The following is a 19,419-nucleotide window of genomic DNA, read 5'->3' on the forward strand; positions in this document are numbered from 1 at the left end:
CATGGGAAATAGATGGAAAAACAGTGGAAACAGTGTCAGACTTTGTTTTTTTGGGCTCCAAAATCACTGCAGATGCTGATTGCAGCCATGAAATTAAAAGACGCTTGCTCCTTGGAAGGAAAGTTATGACCAACCTTGATAGTATATTAAAAAGCAGAGACATTACTTTGCCGACCAAGGTCCGTCTAGTCAAGGCAATGGTTTTTCCCGTGGTCATGTATGGATGTGAGAGTTGGACTGTGAAGAAAGCTGATCGCCGAAGAATCGATGCTTTTGAACTGTGGTGTTGGAGAAGACTCTTGAGAGTCCCTTATACTGCAAGGAGATCCAACCAGTCCATTCTGAAGGAGATCAATCCTGGATGTTCATTGGAGGGACTGATGCTAAAGCTGAAACTCCAATACTTTGGCCACCTCATGAGACGAGTTGACTCACTGGAAAAGACTCTGATGCTGGGAAAGGTTGGGGGCGGGAGGAGAAGGGGACGACGGAGAATGAGATGGCTGGATGGCATCACGGACTCTGTGGACATGAGTTTGAGTGAACTCCGGGAGTTGGTGATGGACAGGGAGGCCTGGCGTGCTGTGATTCATGGGGTCGCGGAGAGTCGGACACGACTGAGCGACTGAACTGAACTGAACTGAACCAAACCTGTATATCCAACTACTTATTTTGTATCTCTCCTTGGATGTCTTAAAAAGCAGCTCAGATTTGACCATTTCAAAAGCAAGTTGGTGGCATTTGACCTGTTTCTTCCACTTTCTTTTCAAATAGCACTTGGTTATGCAAGCCAACAACCCTCAGAAATCTAAAATACTTTCATTTTGACCTATTTCCAAATGTCCACTTTCCTTCCATTCCGCTACCCAAGTCCATACCAACAACTCACTCAGACTACTCAACTTGCTAATGCCATTTCCAAGCTGGTCAGCTCCATACAAAGGTGATTTTTGTAAAACCAATCTATGATACTCACCTGCCTAAAAAGGAAGGTATCATAGGCTCTTCAAAGTCTTCTGTTTCTGACCCACATCCTTATATCCCGCAAGGCCCTGAGTGCTAGCTCCTCTTCCTTCTCCCTGACTTCGCCCTCTTCCCATCTCCTCTTAGCAACACCTCTGCCTGGATTCTGCGCTCCCACCTCGCCTCCTGCTTGTCCTCAGAGCTTGTCTCAGCTGTCACCTCCCCAGACTCGTTATTACGTATTGCCCCCCTCCCCATCTCGCTTCTTCACAGCACTTTTGACAGGTACTTGACACATATTTGTGACTTGACGAACGTGTCTCCTCTTATATATTTTAAATTCATTGATTTTGGCTCCGTTATCTCTAGTGTCTTGTATGCTGCCTGGCCCACAGGTACTCTACCAGTATTTGCCGAAAGATTGCTTGTCACCTCCACTCTATAAACATAACCATAAACACAGGTAAATGTTTAAAAATGACTCCATGGACAAGCCATTCCTTTCTCCAACAAAACTTAGCCCTTGAATATAATGCAGCTGGTCCGGGTGATCTCCACAGGGTAAGGGGGCCCTGCTAGTTTCTTCAGACTGAGAGAAACATCTGTCAACATTCTAGATGAAGCGCACACTGACTGCAACAAGATCAACCTCCTCTGCCCTTCGAGAGATGTCCGCAACACGGGGATTAAAGAAAATGCTTGTTTCCACTGCGTTTATTACTAATATAAAAAAATGTTAAAAAAAAATTCATTCTCAGTTCTCCAACGGCTCTCATCCCTCCCTCTTGCCCACACAACTCCTGACCCATTTCCTCAGGGCCAGTTCAAAACTGAACCTGTTCACTGCCGTTTTCACAGAAAACAACCAGTGCCAGGGATGCAGGGAAGAAGGTTGGAAGAGGGCGACAGTACTGTCTGAGTTCCACCCACAGGTAGGCCAGGTGGAGATTCACAGGATTCAAATGAAACGGCTGGTGGCCTCACAATGATGCAGTCTAACTAAAATGGGCTGGAGAGAGGAGAGGCCCATCTGAGCCTTTAGACGACATCTCTCGGGCCTGTGTCAATCCCGAGAAACCAACATGGGGAGGATGAGACGACCAGGGAGGCAGTCTTGTGGAAAGTTTCACAGTTCTCCCTCGTTGGGAGGTGGGGAAAGTCTAGAGGGCACCAACGGCCCCACGCATTTTGGCAGAAAAACTTACTCTAGTGTTGGGAAGTCACGAAAATGCCACGGACATTGAGAAAGGCTATGGGGCTGGGGTCAGGGGGGATGCACAGTTTCACAAAGCACAGTGATCACAGACCACAGCGGTGGGGATCATGCTACTGACGCAGAAACTACCAGATCCAAAAGCGGGGAACGTGGCCTCTCAGGGAGTGACTCTGCACCAGTCATCCATATTTGACCCCAGGTCAGCCCACCAGGAGAGTGTCACAGGGCCGCTGACCACGCTGGGGGGAGGGGTGTCACATGGAAAGGACTTAAAAACAAGCAGCGAGGAGGGAATGGTAGGAAACTGCTCCAGGGCTCTCAGGAATCCAGGGCGATACCGGGGGCTGGGTGGACAGATGCACAAGAAACAGCACCACAGAGGTTTCCTGTTCCGCAGTCAGCCGGCGAGGGGGAAGAGGACCCAGGAGGCAGTTGAATGGAGCAGTGATGGTCCTGGAGACGTCTCTGGAGGCTGCATCAGAAGAGTGCACAGCGCACACCAGTCATGGAACACAACTCTGGACCCCCAGTGGGAGGGGGTAGTGCGGGGGGTGGGCGTCACTGAGGGTGGCGCAAGGTACAGCCTCACGGTGGCCAGCACAGGGCCACAGGGAAGAGCGTGGCCACCAGGTCGGGGGCTCCTTCCAGTCTGGGTGGGGAGGCACAGTCTCACAGCGGAGGTCCATTGACGCCTGGGTGGTAGAAGGCACAGAGGTCCTCGTATCGACAGTGGCCCTTTTTGGCGAAGTGTCGGCAGACCGGGCGGTCAGATTTGTCTGTGAACAAGCGAAAATCGGGCAGTTTAGAATGAAAAATGATCAAATCTAACAAAACGCAGAGATAGAGAAAGCGGTCAGATTTCCTACTCGCTACCATTTCCAGGCATTATGGAATGATGGTCTTTATTGTGGGAGAAAAACATTCAGGGCTACTCCTACTTCAAAAGGACAAAGGACAACCCAAAGCAGAAGAGCCACGGGTATTCTAGGCATGAGGTCGCTCTGGGAGTGATGGGTATTAAATGTGTGCAGGCATAAAAAAAATGGACCTCACCTTCCATAACCTGGGGTCCATCCTTGGGTGGGCAGGTATTCTTGATAAGAGACCAGCTTTTGAGCCTTCGAGGATTTCTCTGTTCTTTGTGAAAGCTTCCCCTGGAGGGACCCCCGTGGCCTGGTCCAGGAAAAGGAGGCTCAGCACTGACCCCCCACCAACCACGACCATATGGGCCAGACCTTGGGCCTAGGCCTCCCCGAATTGGGCCTCTGCCCCGGGGAGGAGGTGGGAGACTCAGCAGTGGTGGGATCATTGGTCCCCTTGATCCCGGAGGACCTCTGTGAAAAGCTGGAGAGAGAGACAGAGAGAGACACGGAAAAATGATCAATGGCCAGGTTACTATAGATAATGAAACCCTGATTTTGTTTTAAAAACGTTTTAAGTGCACAACTCAATTATTACCAAGGTGAACACACCTGTGTTCCCACTAAGACAGGCTAGAGAAGGGACAGAACCTTATTAGCCCTTCAGAAGCCCCACCTTCTTGTTCCCCTCCTACCCTACTATCCTACCCTCCTCCCCCTAAAGTAACAGCTGTCTTGACTTCTAGCACCATAGATTAGTTTTTGAACTCTGTGTAAAGGAAATCATACAGTCTGCATTCTTTGCTATTTGGATCCTTTGGCTCAACAGTGTTTATGAGATTCATCCAGGTTGCTTGTAGCAGGAGTTCCTTCATTTTCACTGCAGTGTAATATCCCACTGCATGTATGCACAACTGATTTAGCCATTCTACTACTGGTGGACATGCTAGTACATTCCACATTTCTGTTATAGTGTGGGGCTATAACAAAAAAAATGCTATGAAAATTTTTATATAAGTCTTTGGTACACACACGGATGCATTTCTGTTGAGTATATACGTAGTAGAAGTATTATTGGATCCTTGAGTATATGTATGCTTACGTTTAAGAAATTCGAAACCTGGGTTGTTCCTATTCACACTCCCACCACTACCATAAACAAGCTGTTATTCCTTGACAACACTTGGTAACAATCTTTTTCATTTTTGCCATTCTGGTGGGTGTGAAAAGCGGTCTTTCCTTTTGAAATTGTGATTGTAACATGTACCATAAAATTTTCCATCTTAAGTACTTTAAGTGTATATCTCTGTAGTGTTAAGTAAATTCATGTTGTTGGAAAACAGATTTCTAGAACTTTTCATCTTGCAAAACCGAAACTTAGTAGCTTCTAAACAACTCTTTCCCTCTCCTCCCCCCAGCTCCCGGCAACTACCATTCTACTTTCTGTTAGTATGAATTTAGTTTATATACTTCAGATCAGTGGTACCATACAGCACTTTTTTTGCGTGACTGGTTTAGCCGAAGGTTCATCAGCGCTGTGGCCTGCTACAGGTTTTTCTTCTGAGGGGCAGGATCATATTCCACTACATGATTATACCACATTTTGTTTATCCCTTCATCAACGGACATCTGGGTGACTTCCATATCTTGTCTACTGTGCATAGTGCTGCCATGAACATGGGTGTGTAACTCCCTCTTCAAGATCCTGCTTTCCATTCTTCTGGGTAAACACCCAGAAGTGGAATTGCTGGATCACATAGTAGTTCTCTTTTAATTTTTTGATGAATCTCCATACTGTTTTCCATTGTGGTTTCACCTCTTTACAATCCCAGCAACAGTACAAAAAGGGTTTGGTTTCCAAGTTATATGCTTTTATCTTGCCCTTACTTGATGACTAATGATGCTGAATTCTGTTTACGTTTTTGGCCATTAAGATCTCAGGTTTATTTGGTGGATGTTCTAGTCTTTTGCCCACTTTTCTAACAGGTTGTCAGAGTTTTTTATATATTCAAGATTTTAACTCTTTATTGGTTATATTTGTTGCAAGTATCTTCTACTCTATGGCTTCCTATTAACTTCTTAATGGTGTGATTTGATTAATAGAAGTTCGTATTTTCTAATGTAGTTCAGTTTATTTTTCCTTTATGTTTAGTGTGTTGCTTGTCTGTTTAAAAACTAATCTACTTTAAGACCATGAAATACATTTGTCTTTCTAAAATTATCTCTTTGCCCATGAATATCCAATTAACCTCCCATCATTTGCTAAAAAGGCCACTATTTCAGTTCCATCTTCAAGAATGAAAAAGCCATGTGTGTGGGCCTGTTACTGGACTCTTTACACCATTCTGTTAATTTATATGTCTATTTTTGGGCCAATACCACACTGTCATAACTGCTACCGCTTTAAAATAAGTCTTGATATTCAGAGTAAGCCCTTCCTCTTAAAAAACTGTCTTTGCAATTTCTCACCCTGATTCTCTGCATTTCCATACAATAATGTAGAATGCTTATTTCTACAAAAACATTGTAGGGATTATAAGTGGGAATGCAGTGGATTGATGGGTCAATTTTGGAAGAACTGTCATTTTACAACATTGAGTTTTTCATTTAAGTACAGAATTCTTGATCTTTTTTTTTTTTTACATCCCTTGTGGGTTTTAGTCCCTCCCTTGCTCCCTTTTCAGGACCTAATCAAAGGATCAGGGCCCCTTTCTTCTCACCTGACTTGGGGTCACCAGGCTTTCCATTGGCCATGGGGGGAGGGCCCAGAAGGCTGGGTGGTCCTAAGAGCAGACATGAAAATATGGTCATCAGAATGGACTAAAAAACTGATGATCCTGTTCTTAAATGCTTTCCTTCTATTACTCATTTCTTAATGTAACCAGTAAAGCCAGGTATATTCTCAACAGTGGTATGGGTTCTGACGCCCATCTATTTCCAAAACGTTTTCAGGATTGGCAAAGTGGAGACTCAGCCCTGTCACGGCGTATAATGAGAAAACGATACCTACAAACGTTCTCTCTCCCTTACATTGTTGCTATTCAATAGATCCCAAGTGATTCCAGAGGTAAACCAATCCTTCTCTTTAACTGCTGGCCAATCAGATACCTCTCCCCCAACCCTACCCGCAAGGAATTCACAGAATGCTGTACTTCCACCTTCCCCATGTAAGTATGGTCACAAACTGTCATCCCAGTCATCGCAATCTGCAACCTCTCTAGGGCCTCTCTCCCCTGACGTTTTGCGGCTGCGCACATAAGTTCTTTATCTCCTCTCCCTTCTTTAGAAAGGTTCAGAGGCCAGTTTGAAGTTGAGGATTAAAGTAAGAGAACTCATTCAGTGTTCCATCCCACACAGGCTTCCCCCCCAGCACCTGCCCCAGCGCGTGCGCCCTTCCTCCCGTTAGAGCCCTCTCCCCCGCATCTTTTCAGCCCCTAACCGCCTCGACAGGCTGACAGGCACGTGCGCACCCCTCCGGGGCTCCTCACCGATGGGGCTCCCATCCTCCTCGTCTCCAGTCTCATCCCGCTCTGGCAGCTGGGGTTGCTGCTGCAGCTGCTGCTGCTGCTGATTCTGCTTCTTTCGTTTCGGCATCGTGGTTGCGGCAATGGCTGCAGCGGGATTTGGAGGGCAGTGAGGAAGGGGCACGCTGGGATTCTGTTTCCGCTTCCGGGGGGGGCGGTGGACACTGAGGTTGAGGCTCCCGCCATTTCACTTCCGGAAGGCTGCGGGGAATCTTTGTGCGGCTCTTCTCGCATCAGCCGCCTCCTGCAGTCTCTGCCAGGCAGGGCAGAAATCTCAAACCTTTCCTTTGCTGCGTTGCTATAAACGCTTTGAAAAAGTTGTTCGCTCCTCCCCTCGCAGAAAAGAAAAATCCACAACCGGCTGCTCCTCACAGTCTGCCATAGAGTCGACCGACTCTCGGGCCAGAAGGCCTAAGAGAGGGCTGTCGCATCCTGAGATCGCCATATCCGGTCCCCGGTTTCTATGGTAACAGCTGCAGGCACAACTTGGTGCCCTATGACCTCCCTCCAAAAATCCTTATCCCACCTGGCTTTCTCTCCTCGGTGGCGCTTGCACTTATGATCTGTAAGCCTGCTCCTTATCATCGTTCCCACAAGGAATTTGGGTCCCAGCAGGGCGCTGCCCAGGGCTCTCCAGACCGCCACCCGCCCTTGAAGACCTCTGACCCGGCCCCCAGTGTGGTTCAGTAACTGCTTCCTTCCCGGGACGCGCAAGTCACGCCTTTCCTCTAAGGCCCAGCTGGAGGATTGGTAAAGTAGCTTATGCGCGTCCACGCCCCTTTCTCCCCAGGTGGTAGGACCCGCCCTCCGCTCCACCGCCCCCTCCAGGTGAGTGGTAGCTTCTCCCCGGCGCGCAAGGTAGTGATGACACGCGTCCCCCCTCCTCTGAAGGCGAGTTGGTAGCGTCCGTGACGAAGTTAGCCCGATCCTCCCACGCGCGCCTCCTTCCTCGCCGCCGCAGCGCCTTCTCAGTGCCGCTGGCTCTCACGTGCGGGTAGCGTACCCTGCATCATCCTCTCGCCTCGCCCTCACTGGGAAGTGACTGTATTCCCCCCGTTGTCTTCCACCCGGGCCGCCCCGGCGCAGCGGCCGGGCCCGCCCGCTGACGTCACCTTCCAGCCCCGCCCCCTCCAGGGTCCCGGGCCCTCGCGGCGGGGCTGCCCCGGGGGGAGTCAGTTGAGGCGGCGGGAGCTCGGCGGAGGGCGGGCCAGGTGACTGGTCCGGGCCATGCCGAGGAAGAAGCCTTTCAGCGTGAAGCAGAAGAAAAAGCAGTTGCAGGACAAGCGGGAGCGGAAGCGAGGTCAGTGCGGGAGCCGGAGGAGGGGGCGGGGCTCGGACTCCCGCACATCTGGAAGGAGGGGTGTGCCCGCCTCACCTCTGGGAGGCGTGGGAGGGGGTGGGTGGCGGCCGCGTGCCGACGCGCGTGGGCGACTGCGGAGGGGATTCCCTCACCCCAGCCCCCTACATCTGGAAGGGGTGGGGAAGGATGGAGAGTTGGGGGAGGGGAATCCCTCCAGCTCCAACGGGGCGCCATCCCCGCAGATCCCTGGAGGAGGAGGAGTACCTCCCCCCACGCACATCCGGGAGGGTCCTGGGCAGAGTAGGTGGGAGGGCCCGGTCTCAAAAGAAGTGCGGTGGTGTGGGGAGGAGCCAGGCCGACCGGGGAGGGGGTCTTTTGGCCCCTGACAACTGGCCAGCACTGGCGTCACCGGCTCCTCCCCGCAGGGCTTCAAGATGGGCTGCGATCCAGTTCCAACAGCCGCAGCGGGAGCCGAGAGCGGCGGGAGGAGCAGACCGACACCTCGGACGGGGAGTCTGTGACCCATCATATCCGCAGGCTCAACCAGCAACCTTCCCAAGGGCTGGGCCCGAGAGGCTATGACCCAAATCGGTGAGAGTGGGCGGGGGGCTCTGTCCCAGGTTTCCCCGCCTACCCGGAAGTCAGAGCGTTGGGGGAAAGCAGGCTGCTGCTGGTGGAGGCTTGAAACTGGAGATGGGGGAGGGCTGGGATGCCACGGTTCTCCGCGGGCCGCTGGGGCACAAGGGAAGCTTGTGGAGCGGGCCACAATCTTCCCTTCCGCAGAGCCTGGAGAGAGTTTGGCTTTTTCTGGATGAAACTTAGGGGAAGGCCTGTTGTTGCACGAAAGAGATTTGGGGGAGGGCCGACTGAGAAGCGAGACTTGAAGTCTGGAGAGAAGAGTTTGTGGTCAAGGATTGGGATGGATGCTGTGGTCCCTTCCCTGTTAGATACCGGCTGCATTTTGAGCGAGACAGCCGGGAGGAAGTGGAGAGGAGAAAGAGAGCTGCCCGGGAGCAAGTGCTACAGCCCGTCAGTGCTGAGCTGCTGGAGCTGGACATCCGGGAGGTCTACCAGCCCGGCTCTGGTGAGTGAGAGCTCAGCGCCTGGATGCTTGGGTCAGGCAGTGGGTTGAGGAAAGGAGTTTGGAAAAGTAAGAGCCGACTGGGAGGAAGAAGGGGTCTGGGAGACATGCACCCTTGAGTCTTGAAACTATCCCGAAACTTATTTGGACTTTTTCTTGATTACTCAGTTCTGGACTTTCCCCGACGTCCTCCTTGGAGCTATGAGATGTCTAAGGAGCAACTGATGAGCCAGGAGGAACGGAGCTTCCAGGAGTATCTTGGGAAGATTCATGGGGCTTACACCTCTGAGAAACTCAGCTACTTTGAGCACAATCTGGAGGTGAGAATAGAGTGGGGACAGGAGTGGGGCATAGTCACCCATGGCCAAATTGGTTTGAGTCAGGCAGGAGAGTGACTCTGGGCTCAAGTTCTCTTTCTTTGATGTTGTTTTTTCAGACATGGAGGCAGCTGTGGCGAGTGTTAGAGATGTCTGATATTGTTCTGCTGATTACTGATATCCGCCATCCAGTGAGTCCTGGAATGAGGGTGGCAAGGGGCAGGAGGGAGGGAGGTTCTCGTGAGGTAAAGGGCAGAGGCAGTAGTTGGGAGACAGAGAGGTAATCCCTTCCTTTCCAGTCTCCTCTACCCTCCTGAAGTCTGCAGTCGGGAACTCAAGTCTTTATTCATCAGTGTCAGAGCCTGTCACTCCTCCTCTGGCCAACTGCCTCTCCAGTTCTTTAACCCTTTGATGGAAAATTGTTCCCGTTTCCTAGCACACCAGGGCTAATGGGAAGTCTCAGTGGACTCCAGGGGAATCTGTGAGGTGGGCTTCCCTGCCATATGAGTCACTACAGAACTCAGCGTCATTTGGGATGCTAGGGTAGTGGCTAAGGCTCTAGCATGCTGCTGGACGGCTCTCCTGTGATCTGGCTGTGTTACTTCACTGTTGTTCTCCAGGGAGAGAAAGGGAGGTCTGAAGTCTATGGACATTTAGGTTGGAGGTCATTAACATGTACACATACAGCCCTGTATAGTTGGAGACATACGTGTGCATTCACACACTCACTTAAACAGCTACACGTGCGCAATGCAAACCTCACACATGCGTGCCAACACATAAGCTTGTGCACACATGCAGACAGATGTGTGTGTAAAAATAGATATTAATTTCTATCCCAGCCCTCATTCCTGTGAGTGATCCTAGCATTTATCCCCGATTGCTGGGTCCGTTTCCTTGATTTTAGCTATTTACCATCCCTAATCAGGCCCACAGGGAATGCCCAGAGAGAAACATATAGGTGATGCTGACCGCTTCTTTGTCTCCCTAGTTCAGTTTGGCTGATCTATCCTTGTTGCCCTAGAATCTGCTACCACCAGGGTCTTCTCTCCAAGCTGTGCCTGGTGAGTAGGGCGCTGCAGGCAGAGAACTCTGGGTTGACCTTGCATCACTCCCTCCTCTTACATCCTGTTCCAGGTTGTGAATTTCCCACCAGCACTTTACGAGTATGTGACTGGAGAGCTTGGGCTGGCCCTGGTGCTTGTCCTGAACAAGGTGGATCTGGCCCCGCCAGCTCTCGTGGTTGCCTGGAAGCATTATTTCCATCAACACTATCCCCAGCTCCACATTGTTCTTTTCACCTCTTTCCCTCGGGATCCCCGCACCCCACAGGACCCTAGCAGCGGTGAGTGGGCAGTGTGGGAGATGCCGGGTGGGGGGGCAGGGGACAAAAGGGAGGACCTGATCTGGGGTCTGAGGGTGGTGGGAGAGAGGAGTACTTGAGGCCCATGGGGTGAGCTCATGCTTTTGCACCCTCTGATCTCAGTCTTGAAGAAGAGTCGGAGGCGGGGAAGAGGATGGACTCGAGCTCTGGGGCCAGAGCAGTTGCTGAGAGCCTGTGAAGCCATCACTGCGGGGAAAGGTATGTGCCCCTTCGAGGGGAGGCAAGGGGGCCAGTGGGGGGGCCCCAGATCATTTTGGTTACCTTCTCTCTAGTATCGACTCAGGCAGGAGGCCACAGGGAGGGCCAGGAGAGGAAGCTGCCTGACTTGGTAGGACAAGAGAGGCAGCAGGGAGGCAGGAGCCCCAGTGGCTGACTGCCTTCAGTCTTGCTGGTGCTTTTTAGAAACTCAGAAATGCACCCGATTCTGGGGTGGGGTCAAGCAAAGGCTGGGGAGGTTGCTATTACTCAGCTTGGCTCTGCGAGATCCAGAGGGCACCATTTACCTCGGCTGTGCAGAGCATGGTCTTCGCCATCATGGACAGCGGCCCTGGGGAGAACCACCTCCTCTTTCTCCTTCCCTGCACAGTGGACCTGAGCAGCTGGCGGGAGAAGATTGCCCGGGATGTGGCTGGGGCCACCTGGGGTAATGGCTCCGGGGAGGAGGAGGAAGAGGAGGACGGGCCGGCTGTCCTGGTGGAGCAGCAGACTGACTCAGCAATGGAGCCAACGGGCCCCACACGGGAGCGCTACAAGGACGGGGTGGTGACCATCGGCTGTGTGGGTAAGGAAGTATGGGCTGCAGTAGAGGCACATGGTTTCAGTATTTGGGAAGTAGAGAAGGTGGTCAGGTCCCTTTAGGCTCCAGGGTCTCTGAGACCAGAGGAGGCTGTCTGCCATGACAGAGTGATCACAGGACACCTGAGTTAGTTTGCCTTCTCAGCTTATTGATCTCGAGGAAGCAATCTATCAATTTCCAGTCTCAGTGACTCTGATTTGAAAAATGAGGACAGTGATGCTCAGTTCAAAGACTAGATGGGAGGAAGTGGGAGAAGAGTGTACAGAGAGCTTAACAAAGTCTGACAAATAGTGATAATAGTAATAACGATAATTGTTAAAATTGTGTGATGCTTGCTGTGAAGTGGTCACTGTTATGTAACTTACATTTTAAGTTTTTTAGTTGTAATAATTAGTCTATCATAAATCATAGCAAGAGCTTAGTAAGTGTCAGGTTCTTTCTTGGTCTTAACTCTTTTAGTCTGTTGTAAAGAGAATCTTCCTTAATTAAGAGCTTTGTATCTGCTCTGGGGGGGATAAAGGAATGTAAATGGTAGGGATGGACAAGACAAAGCAGAGAGAGTGTGGTCAGAGGCAGTCCCAGTCTAGGGGAGAAATGAGACTTGCTTAGAACAGAGGCAGAGGTGGGGAGACAGGTCAGGATATATTTTGAAGGTAGAAAACATGAGATTGCTGAGGAGTTGCACTTGGGTTGCATAAGAAAAAGCAAAGAATAAAGAAGGACTTACAAAGTTTTATACTGAGCAGCGGGAACACTGAGGTAGGAAGACTGGGAGAGGAGCAGATTTGGAGGGACTGGGGAAGGGAATCAAATTAAGTTTGAGAGTCTTTTTAAATTTCCCAGGTGGAGACGCTGACTAGGCAGTGGGCCAAGAGCTTAGAGGAGAGGACTGGAGATTTGAATTTGAATGAGATTTAAACTTGGGAAGCCAGTAGTGGACATAAATGGTGATTAAAGCCATGGGATGGGATGATATGTGGGAGAGGAGATAGGTGGAGAAGAGACTAGGCTAGTATTTAGAGGCTGGGCAAAGCAGAATGAAATCAAGAGTGTTCCAGCAGGCAAATGAAGAAAGTTTGGAGAGGAGAGGAGGGCTCATTCGTGTTGACTGTCGCTGACAGGTCAAGAGCAGTAAGAACAGAGACTTGCTCAGCAAGTTGGGCAACATGGAGATCAGCGGTTTCAGTGGGTGGAGAAGAGAAAGCCAGATTAGGGTGGCGGACGAGAGGATGGGCAATGACACAGTAATGTTGTATGAGAAAGGAGCTAGACACAACAGCATCCGTACCGTACATTCCCATTTGTGTAAGGTTCCAAAGCTGTAGAATTGAACTGCACCAACCATTCAGGATTCACAGGCCATAGCATTGAAAGGAAAGCGAAGAAGCAGAATTCCGTACCCCCGGGATCAGGCTCCCATGAGCACAGGGAGAGGGTTATGATCAAGAAGGAATGGATGGGGCCTCTGAGGAAGTGAGTCACCCTGTGCTCAGGGGTGGGTGGTGTGGGGTTCATCAGGCATGTTTATGTTTTATGTGTCTTGTGTGTGTTATAATTTATAGTCACAAAGAAGATGGTGTGAAGAAGTGGTGACAAAAAGTAGACAAGTCTTAAGAAGTTTTACTATAAAGGGGAGAGAAGAATGGGGCTGTCCAAGGAGAGTTGTCTCCCCAGCCCCTTTCGAGAGGACATACAGTCAAGGAGCCCATGGCTACGGAGGGCTAACTGTACTGTTCCATTTTATATAAGGGGCCTGAGCCTCCCTGGAGTTTGGTACCTGTGGATACCAAGGACCAGCTGGGCCTGAGTGTGTTGTCAAGAGAGCACAGTCAGCATCAGGGTGCGTCTTTGCCTGGCTTCAGTCAGCCGCTGACCGGGCAGAGCTGCATTTTACGAGGTTGGAGCTTTGCCAGACGACTAAGAAGAAGGGGAGAGGCAGGGCCAGGGAGTTGAAGGTCCTTGAAAGGGACTGGCTGTCGCGCTGGACTGTGGAATCTAAGTTGAGTAAGACGGGAGGTGAGGGCATGAGCCCATGTTGGTCAGGGTCAGAGGCTCATTGGAATAAAGGATCCAGAATAAGTGAGCTGGAAGGATGAGGTGTCCGGGCAGAGAGAGAGGTGCTTGTCAGTGGGATTTGGAAGGTGTGAAGTGACAGACCCAGGATAAGACCACAGACGGGGTGGAGGAAACCTCTGGGAGATCCTGGCACTGGGAGGCCAGAGCCTGGTTTGCAGCTTTTGACATTGTACTGTTCCTGTCCTTTCTTTCTGCGCCTTAGTTTCCTGTTCATCTCTAGCTACAGCACCGTGTCCTACCTGTCACAGTAAGGATCTGTCTATGTTAATTTTCCTTGTCTTCCTTAGGTTTCCCCAATGTGGGCAAGTCCTCACTGATCAACGGGCTGGTAGGCCGGAAGGTTGTGAGTGTCTCCAGAACCCCGGGCCACACCCGATACTTTCAGACCTACTTTCTCACTCCCTCCGTGAAGCTCTGTGACTGTCCCGGCCTCATATTCCCCTCGCTTCTGCCCAGGCAGTTGCAGGTACAAGGGCAGAGGGGCCAGCAGTGGGGAGAAGGCAGGAGATAGAGGCAGGTGCTGAGTGCTCTTACCTCCCCTCAGGTCCTGGCGGGGATCTACCCTATCGCCCAGATCCAGGAGCCATACACCGCCGTGGGCTACCTGGCCTCCCGCATCCCTGTGCAGGCCCTGCTCCATCTGCGCCACCCAGAGGCTGAGGACCCCTCTGCAGAACACCCCTGGTGTGCCTGGGACATCTGTGAAGGTGGGCTCCATGTGCCTGGCTTTCCTCCCCTGGCCCTGTCTCCTCTCCTGTCCTTCCTCAGAGGTCCTGCCAACCTGATGGGGCAGTTGGCTGGTCACCCATAGACTCCTGTCTCGGGGCCAGCAAGATCTCGGGCCTGGAATATTCTGGGAGAAACTGGAAGGACTGTATTAGGGGTGTGGGATGATGGTGACTGGACCTGGTTGATTTTCTTCCATCCCCATCCTTCTCTCCCTCCAGCCTGGGCAGAGAAACGTGGTTACAAGACAGCCAAGGCCGCCCGAAACGATGTGTACAGAGCGGCCAACAGCCTCCTGCGGCTGGCGCTGGATGGCCGCCTCAGCCTGTGTTTTCATCCCCCGGGCTACAATGAGCAGAAAGGTCAGTCAGCTGGTGATCCTCCCCAGCCCCTACTGTAGGAGAGGCAGAAGGGTGTGGGCTTTGTGGCCACACTGTGTAAGGATTCGAATTCTGCCCCCACTGGCCAGCTCTGTGTGACTAAGCAGGTCTGAGATGACTTTCCGATCTATAAACCAGGGTGCATAGTTGCCCCTGGCAAGGAGGTGGTCAAGAGGGGAGTTCATGTGTGCAAAGCTTCTGTTCTGTGCCCAGCACAGGCGAGGGTGAAGACTGAGTGAACAGATGAATGCCAGCAGCTATGAAAATGGTTGTTAGTCTTTGCCTCTTCCCCATCTTTGTCTGCCGTTAGTTTCTTGCTCAAAACTCTCCCCCATTCTTTTTCTGTTTTGGTTCCCCAGGCACCTGGGAGTCCCATCCAGAGACCATGGAGCTGGTGGTTTTGCAGGGCAGGGTGGGGCCAGCGGGTGACGAGGAGGAGGAGGAAGAGGAAGAGCTGAGCAGCTCCTGTGAGGAGGAGGGAGAGGAGGACCGGGATGCGGATGAGGAGGGGGAAGGGGATGAGGACACCCCAATCTCGGCTCCAGGGTCCAGCCTGGCCGCCCGAAACCCTTATGCCCTGCTGGGCGAGGACGAGTGCTGAGTCCCTGCCCTACTCCATCTCCCCACCTCCCCAATATCTTTGCTTTTGGACTGACCCGGGGGTCTCTCCCGTCTGCCGCCCCAGTTGTGAATAAAGGTTGTCTGCTTTGTAGCCCCTTCCCTAGATGGACTGAGGTGAGAGCAGCTGTTTCAGGTTGACAGCTGCGGGAGGCTGGCTGCTGTTCTCCCTTCTCTTTTCGTGCATTCTCTTTGCAAGAGTTCTCTTAGGAGTTAATTCAGTGGGTTCTGAGGCCCAAAACCGCTCCCTCTGCTCACTCTCCCACTTGTACCTTAGGAATTGTGTCATCAACAGGGGCAGGGGAGGTCACTTCAGGCTTCTGAGGCCTGGTCAAAATCCAATCCCCTTTGGGAGTTTGTGCTGTTCCCTCTGGTGTTGGAACAACCCCTGTGCGCCCCCTGCTGTCAGTCCTGGATTATACCAGGAACTTCTGGGAGAAGCAGCAGTAAGAGATGTCACAGCTGATGTCTCCAAGTGAGATTTTTTAACAGGATTTATTCAAATTCAAATATTTATGAAGGTCTAACTGTGTGTCTAGACTTATGCTAAGCACTGAGCATATAAAGCTGCACAAACAGGCCTGACCTAAATATACAACCTGGCCATGATCAAGACCTCATTAATCAGTTACCCAACTTTTTGGATTAAGACAGATGTATAATGTTCTCCAAATCCTTCGGGCTCATACGGTATAATTCTAGAACTTCCTGTTGGTGGAGATACTTAGCTAAGACTCGATGCTTGTGAAAATGTTAATTAAATGTGTACGAGTAGTCTTAATTACTGGCAAACAAGTAGGGTGCACATTTATGATCTGAGCAGAAAAGCCCTGTAAGTGCAGTATTAAATCTCATTATAGAGCTTTAACACTAAGGGTGTACTCGATTCAAACGGGAGGGCACACAACCAACCTCCTGAATCCCACTTACCCTGGTTTGGGATGGAGCCAAGGAGACCCAGTGCACAGTCTGGGCTGTCTTACGATATCAGGTACAGTTCAGCAGAGGTCAGCTCTTCTGTGAGTCAGGACGCTTTAGGCCTTGCTGTACATCTCCCTTGATAAGCAGTTGGACTTCTAGATTTCATTCTTGGAGAAAAGGAATAATGGGCTTTGGTTCATTGGCTGCCACAATGTTGTCTGGGTTGGGTGGTAGCAAAAAGTGTTGTTTGATAGGTTAACCGTCAGGGGTAGGGGTGAGGAGAAGAGGGTGTATGATTCCTTTCTCTAAAGCGTTCTGTTCAGGTTCTGGGTCTCAGGCTACTTTTCATTCCAGCAGAGACCCAGTCACCCCAGGAGCAAAAAAGGCTGAGGTGAAGTAGAACACATTTGGGTCATTTCTTCCAGCTCCCTCCTCCTCTGGTCCCAGTGAGGACATAAGCCCTGGAATTTGCATTCCAGTGCAAAGTTTAAATACAGCAAGTGAATATGTGTGAAAGTTTCCCACAATGTGCTGTAAAAGAGAAAAAGTTTCAGTGGAGAGAAAAGCCCACCTGGCTCCCATCTTGGACTTTGTCCCCTCAGGGCTAGGTCTGTTGACAGAAAAAGGGGGACCCTTACTGAGCATCCTGTGAAGGCTCATAATGGTCAGGGAAACTCAGGGGACTTCTCTACTGTTGGAGGTGGGATGGGGACATTGGAATTGTCTCAAAAAGTGGAGAAAAGTGAGAAAAATCAGAATTTATACCCTTGTCTCTGTACCACTTCTCTTCACTTGTCCTTCTCTTGTTCTGTCTCTTGAGTTTCACCAGAAGCATTTGGGAGATCTGGGGGTGGAGGTGAAAGTTGAGACCTGATGCTGGAGGGGAAGCCAAGGAAGAGGGTTTTTATGCTGAAGACCTGGATGGAAGCAGCGCTAACATCCCTAAGGGGCTAGAGATGGCAAATGATTCTTCCCAATCAGTACTCACTCTGTAGGAAAGTAACACTGGGAAAAGAACTATCTTAGCAACAAACAGATTTGGGAGGAGAAGGATAAATAATAACCCAACACCAGTGCCTGAGGTTGAAACTGACTAAAGGGGGACAAAGGAAACCAGGGGTCCAGTTCTGAAATACCCAGGACTCCTGTCCTCACACCCCTCCTGGGACATACCCACTATGGAGACACTTACTGTGGAGGTCTCAGGCTCTGGGAGTTTGCACAGCTGGCCAGTCTCTTCTCTTGATGGCCAGAAACTAGTACTTCTTATTCATGCTGCAATTCCATTTAGATGTTGAGCAACTTCTGAGCTTCCCTTTTTCTAGACTGAGTTCCAGTCATGGTTCTGGGACAAAGTAGCTGTGTGTGGTCCAGAGTAGTTCACTGATACAATCAACAAAATTGGTTGAAAACAATGTGTGTCAGGCATGCTGAGTTCTGGGACAAAAACACTGAGTACAAGGCATAGACCTTACCCTCCAAGAACAGAACAGCCAGATACTTATGATACAACTCCACAGCACCGTGTAAATTAAAAAAGAATTGCTGTACATGAGTATTGAATTGTAACTAAGTAAGGTGGCTAGAACTATAATCACCCCAAGAATCCATTCACCAATCAAACATTTGTCCATTTGTCAACAATTACTATTTGCCAGTCATTGCTAAGTGGTAAGTGATACAGAACTAGTCCTTTGTGGAGCTCACAATTGGAATATGAAAACAATTTAATAGTTACCCAAAAAGTGTGATAAGTGCTGTGAGAAGGGTGGTACAAGGTTCTGTGGGGTAGTGGTGGCTTCATGTAGAAGGGTCTTGTGATGCTGCTCAGAAAGAAGTGGAGGACAGAGCTGGAAGCTGTGATTGTATAGCAAGTTATATGAGACTGGGGGGAAAAAAATCAGTGGTCTGTGGTAAAGAATTGCTGTGGCAACACCCAACAGGGGCCAGTCTTGGTGAGTCAGAAAAAGTCTTCTAGAGGGACAGAGGTCCAAGCTGAGGCCTGAAAACTGAACAGGAGTTAGCCAGGCATTGAGAGGGAAAGAGCATTCCAGAGGGGACAGCAAAGGGTCGGAACAAGCACATGACAGTTTGAAAGACTAACTGGTTCAGCATGGCTGGGGCAGAGGGTGCAAGGGGGAAAGGAAGCTGGAGAGGTAGGCTTGGGTCAGCTCTTGAGGGGCATTGAAGAACTTCAGGCCTAAGACCAAGAAGGAGAGATTTGTGCCTTAATGTCAGTTCGGTTGCACTGTGGAGACTGGTTTGGAAAAGGGAGAGAGATCAGAGACTTTTGCAGAGATCTCAGAGAAAGACTGGAAACCAGAATTAAAGGGCTTGGGGGAAGAGAGGTGTGGCTGCAAACGGATTGGGGCATCAGTAGCATACAGGTGGGAAGAGGGTAGCTGAGATGCTTGCGAAGAGAGCTGAGGAAGAATGGAGAATATAAAAGGGAGGGCAGGGAAAGAGAAACCAGCAGACAGGATAAAACCTCGGAAGTGTGGTGCACTGAGAGCCAAGGAAGGAGAAAGGAAGGGCACAGTGAAATGCTGCTGAGGGTTAATGACAAGAAGGAAGAATGTCCACTGGGTTTAGTAAAAAGAAGCCTTGCTGGTTTTGGTGGGAGCAGCTCCATTGGACAGGTGGGGTCAGAAGTCCCAGATGTCAGGGGATTGAGAATAATTTGGAGGAAGGAAGTGAAGGCAGTGGAGAAAAGGAGATAATTTTTAAAGAAGTTTGGTTGTGTTTGGAAGGAGAGAAAAATGGAGAGAGCAGAGTATATAAAATCGAGAAAAAAAATTGCTTTTAAGTTTTGAACGTTTTAACATACTGTTTAGAAGAAGGGTTGAGTGGAGGAGGAAAGACTGAAAATGCAGGAAAGTGGAGATTAGTGATGGAACAAGCCCTGGAGAGCGGGCGGGGGCGGCACTGACAGTCCTGGCGCAGGGATTACCCTCCCACGGGAGCCTGGTGGCTTCTGTCCTAATCGGAGGAGACAGCGCTGACATTCAGCCGGTTTGCACTGGTACTGTTCAACCAGTTGTTAAAACACTTCTGTACCAGTTAGTAAGTAGTATAAGAGTAACTGCAATAAGCAGTAAAAATGATTAATAAAATACATTATAATATGAACTCATCAGTTCAAGTAATAAGAGATCGCGACAGCCATTGGCAAAATGGGCTTCCCGCTGTACCTGAGACGCTTTGCAGCGGCGTCTGCCGGTGGGGTAGCGTCACTGCAGGCTAAGCGGCTGCTTTGA

At 50.3% G+C, this 19,419-nt stretch overlaps 2 protein-coding genes across 3 annotated transcripts; one reads left to right on the forward strand and one right to left on the reverse strand.

Moving 5' to 3' along the window:
• Window positions 1-1,235: 1,235 nt before the first annotated feature.
• PRR3 (proline rich 3) lies at window positions 1,236-7,142 on the reverse strand. 2 transcript variants are annotated; one of them, XM_055406377.2, is made up of 4 exons: window positions 6,528-7,142; window positions 5,760-5,822; window positions 3,233-3,523; window positions 1,239-2,955 (listed from the first exon to the last, which is right to left on the reverse strand). In XM_055406377.2, the coding sequence occupies exons 1-4, from the start codon at window positions 6,631-6,633 to the stop codon at window positions 2,849-2,851; spliced, it is 567 nt and encodes a 188-aa protein (XP_055262352.1). In that variant the 5' UTR covers window positions 6,634-7,142; the 3' UTR covers window positions 1,239-2,848. The 2 variants fall into 2 exon arrangements, with proteins under 2 accessions (XP_055262353.1, XP_055262352.1); XM_055406378.2 differs by lacking the exon at window positions 5,760-5,822 and having other exon boundaries at window positions 1,236-2,955.
• A 389-nt stretch (window positions 7,143-7,531) lies between these two features.
• GNL1 (G protein nucleolar 1) lies at window positions 7,532-15,335 on the forward strand. The gene is made up of 12 exons (XM_055406376.2): window positions 7,532-7,863; window positions 8,289-8,454; window positions 8,811-8,947; window positions 9,113-9,264; window positions 9,381-9,452; window positions 10,399-10,606; window positions 10,748-10,843; window positions 11,232-11,426; window positions 13,805-13,983; window positions 14,062-14,224; window positions 14,465-14,605; window positions 14,983-15,335. Exons 1-12 carry the CDS (start codon window positions 7,791-7,793, stop codon window positions 15,222-15,224), a joined length of 1,824 nt encoding a protein of 607 aa, XP_055262351.1. The 5' UTR covers window positions 7,532-7,790; the 3' UTR covers window positions 15,225-15,335.
• The last annotated feature ends 4,084 nt before the right edge of the window (window positions 15,336-19,419 follow it).

This window comes from Moschus berezovskii, chromosome 23 (genome assembly GCF_049115385.1).
Source record: "Moschus berezovskii isolate FMDL1 chromosome 23, NW_MosBer_1.0, whole genome shotgun sequence".
NCBI classification, from domain to species: Eukaryota; Metazoa; Chordata; class Mammalia; order Artiodactyla; family Moschidae; genus Moschus; species Moschus berezovskii.

Coding starts and splice junctions, on each gene's coding strand:
- GNL1 (XM_055406376.2), top strand. CDS start 7,791: ATGCCGAGGAAGAAGCCTTTCAGCGTGAAGCAGAAGAAAAAGCAGTTG. Junction 7,864..8,288: donor CAAGCGGGAGCGGAAGCGAG/GTCAGTGCGGGA, acceptor TCCTCCCCGCAG/GGCTTCAAGATGGGCTGCGA. Junction 10,607..10,747: donor CCCACAGGACCCTAGCAGCG/GTGAGTGGGCAG, acceptor CTCTGATCTCAG/TCTTGAAGAAGAGTCGGAGG.
- PRR3 (XM_055406377.2), bottom strand. CDS start 6,633: ATGCCGAAACGAAAGAAGCAGAATCAGCAGCAGCAGCAGCTGCAGCAG. Junction 3,524..5,759: donor GCCTGGTGACCCCAAGTCAG/GTGAGAAGAAAG, acceptor CTCTCTCTCCAG/CTTTTCACAGAGGTCCTCCG. Junction 2,956..3,232: donor TGGACCCCAGGTTATGGAAG/GTGAGGTCCATT, acceptor GCTTGTTCACAG/ACAAATCTGACCGCCCGGTC.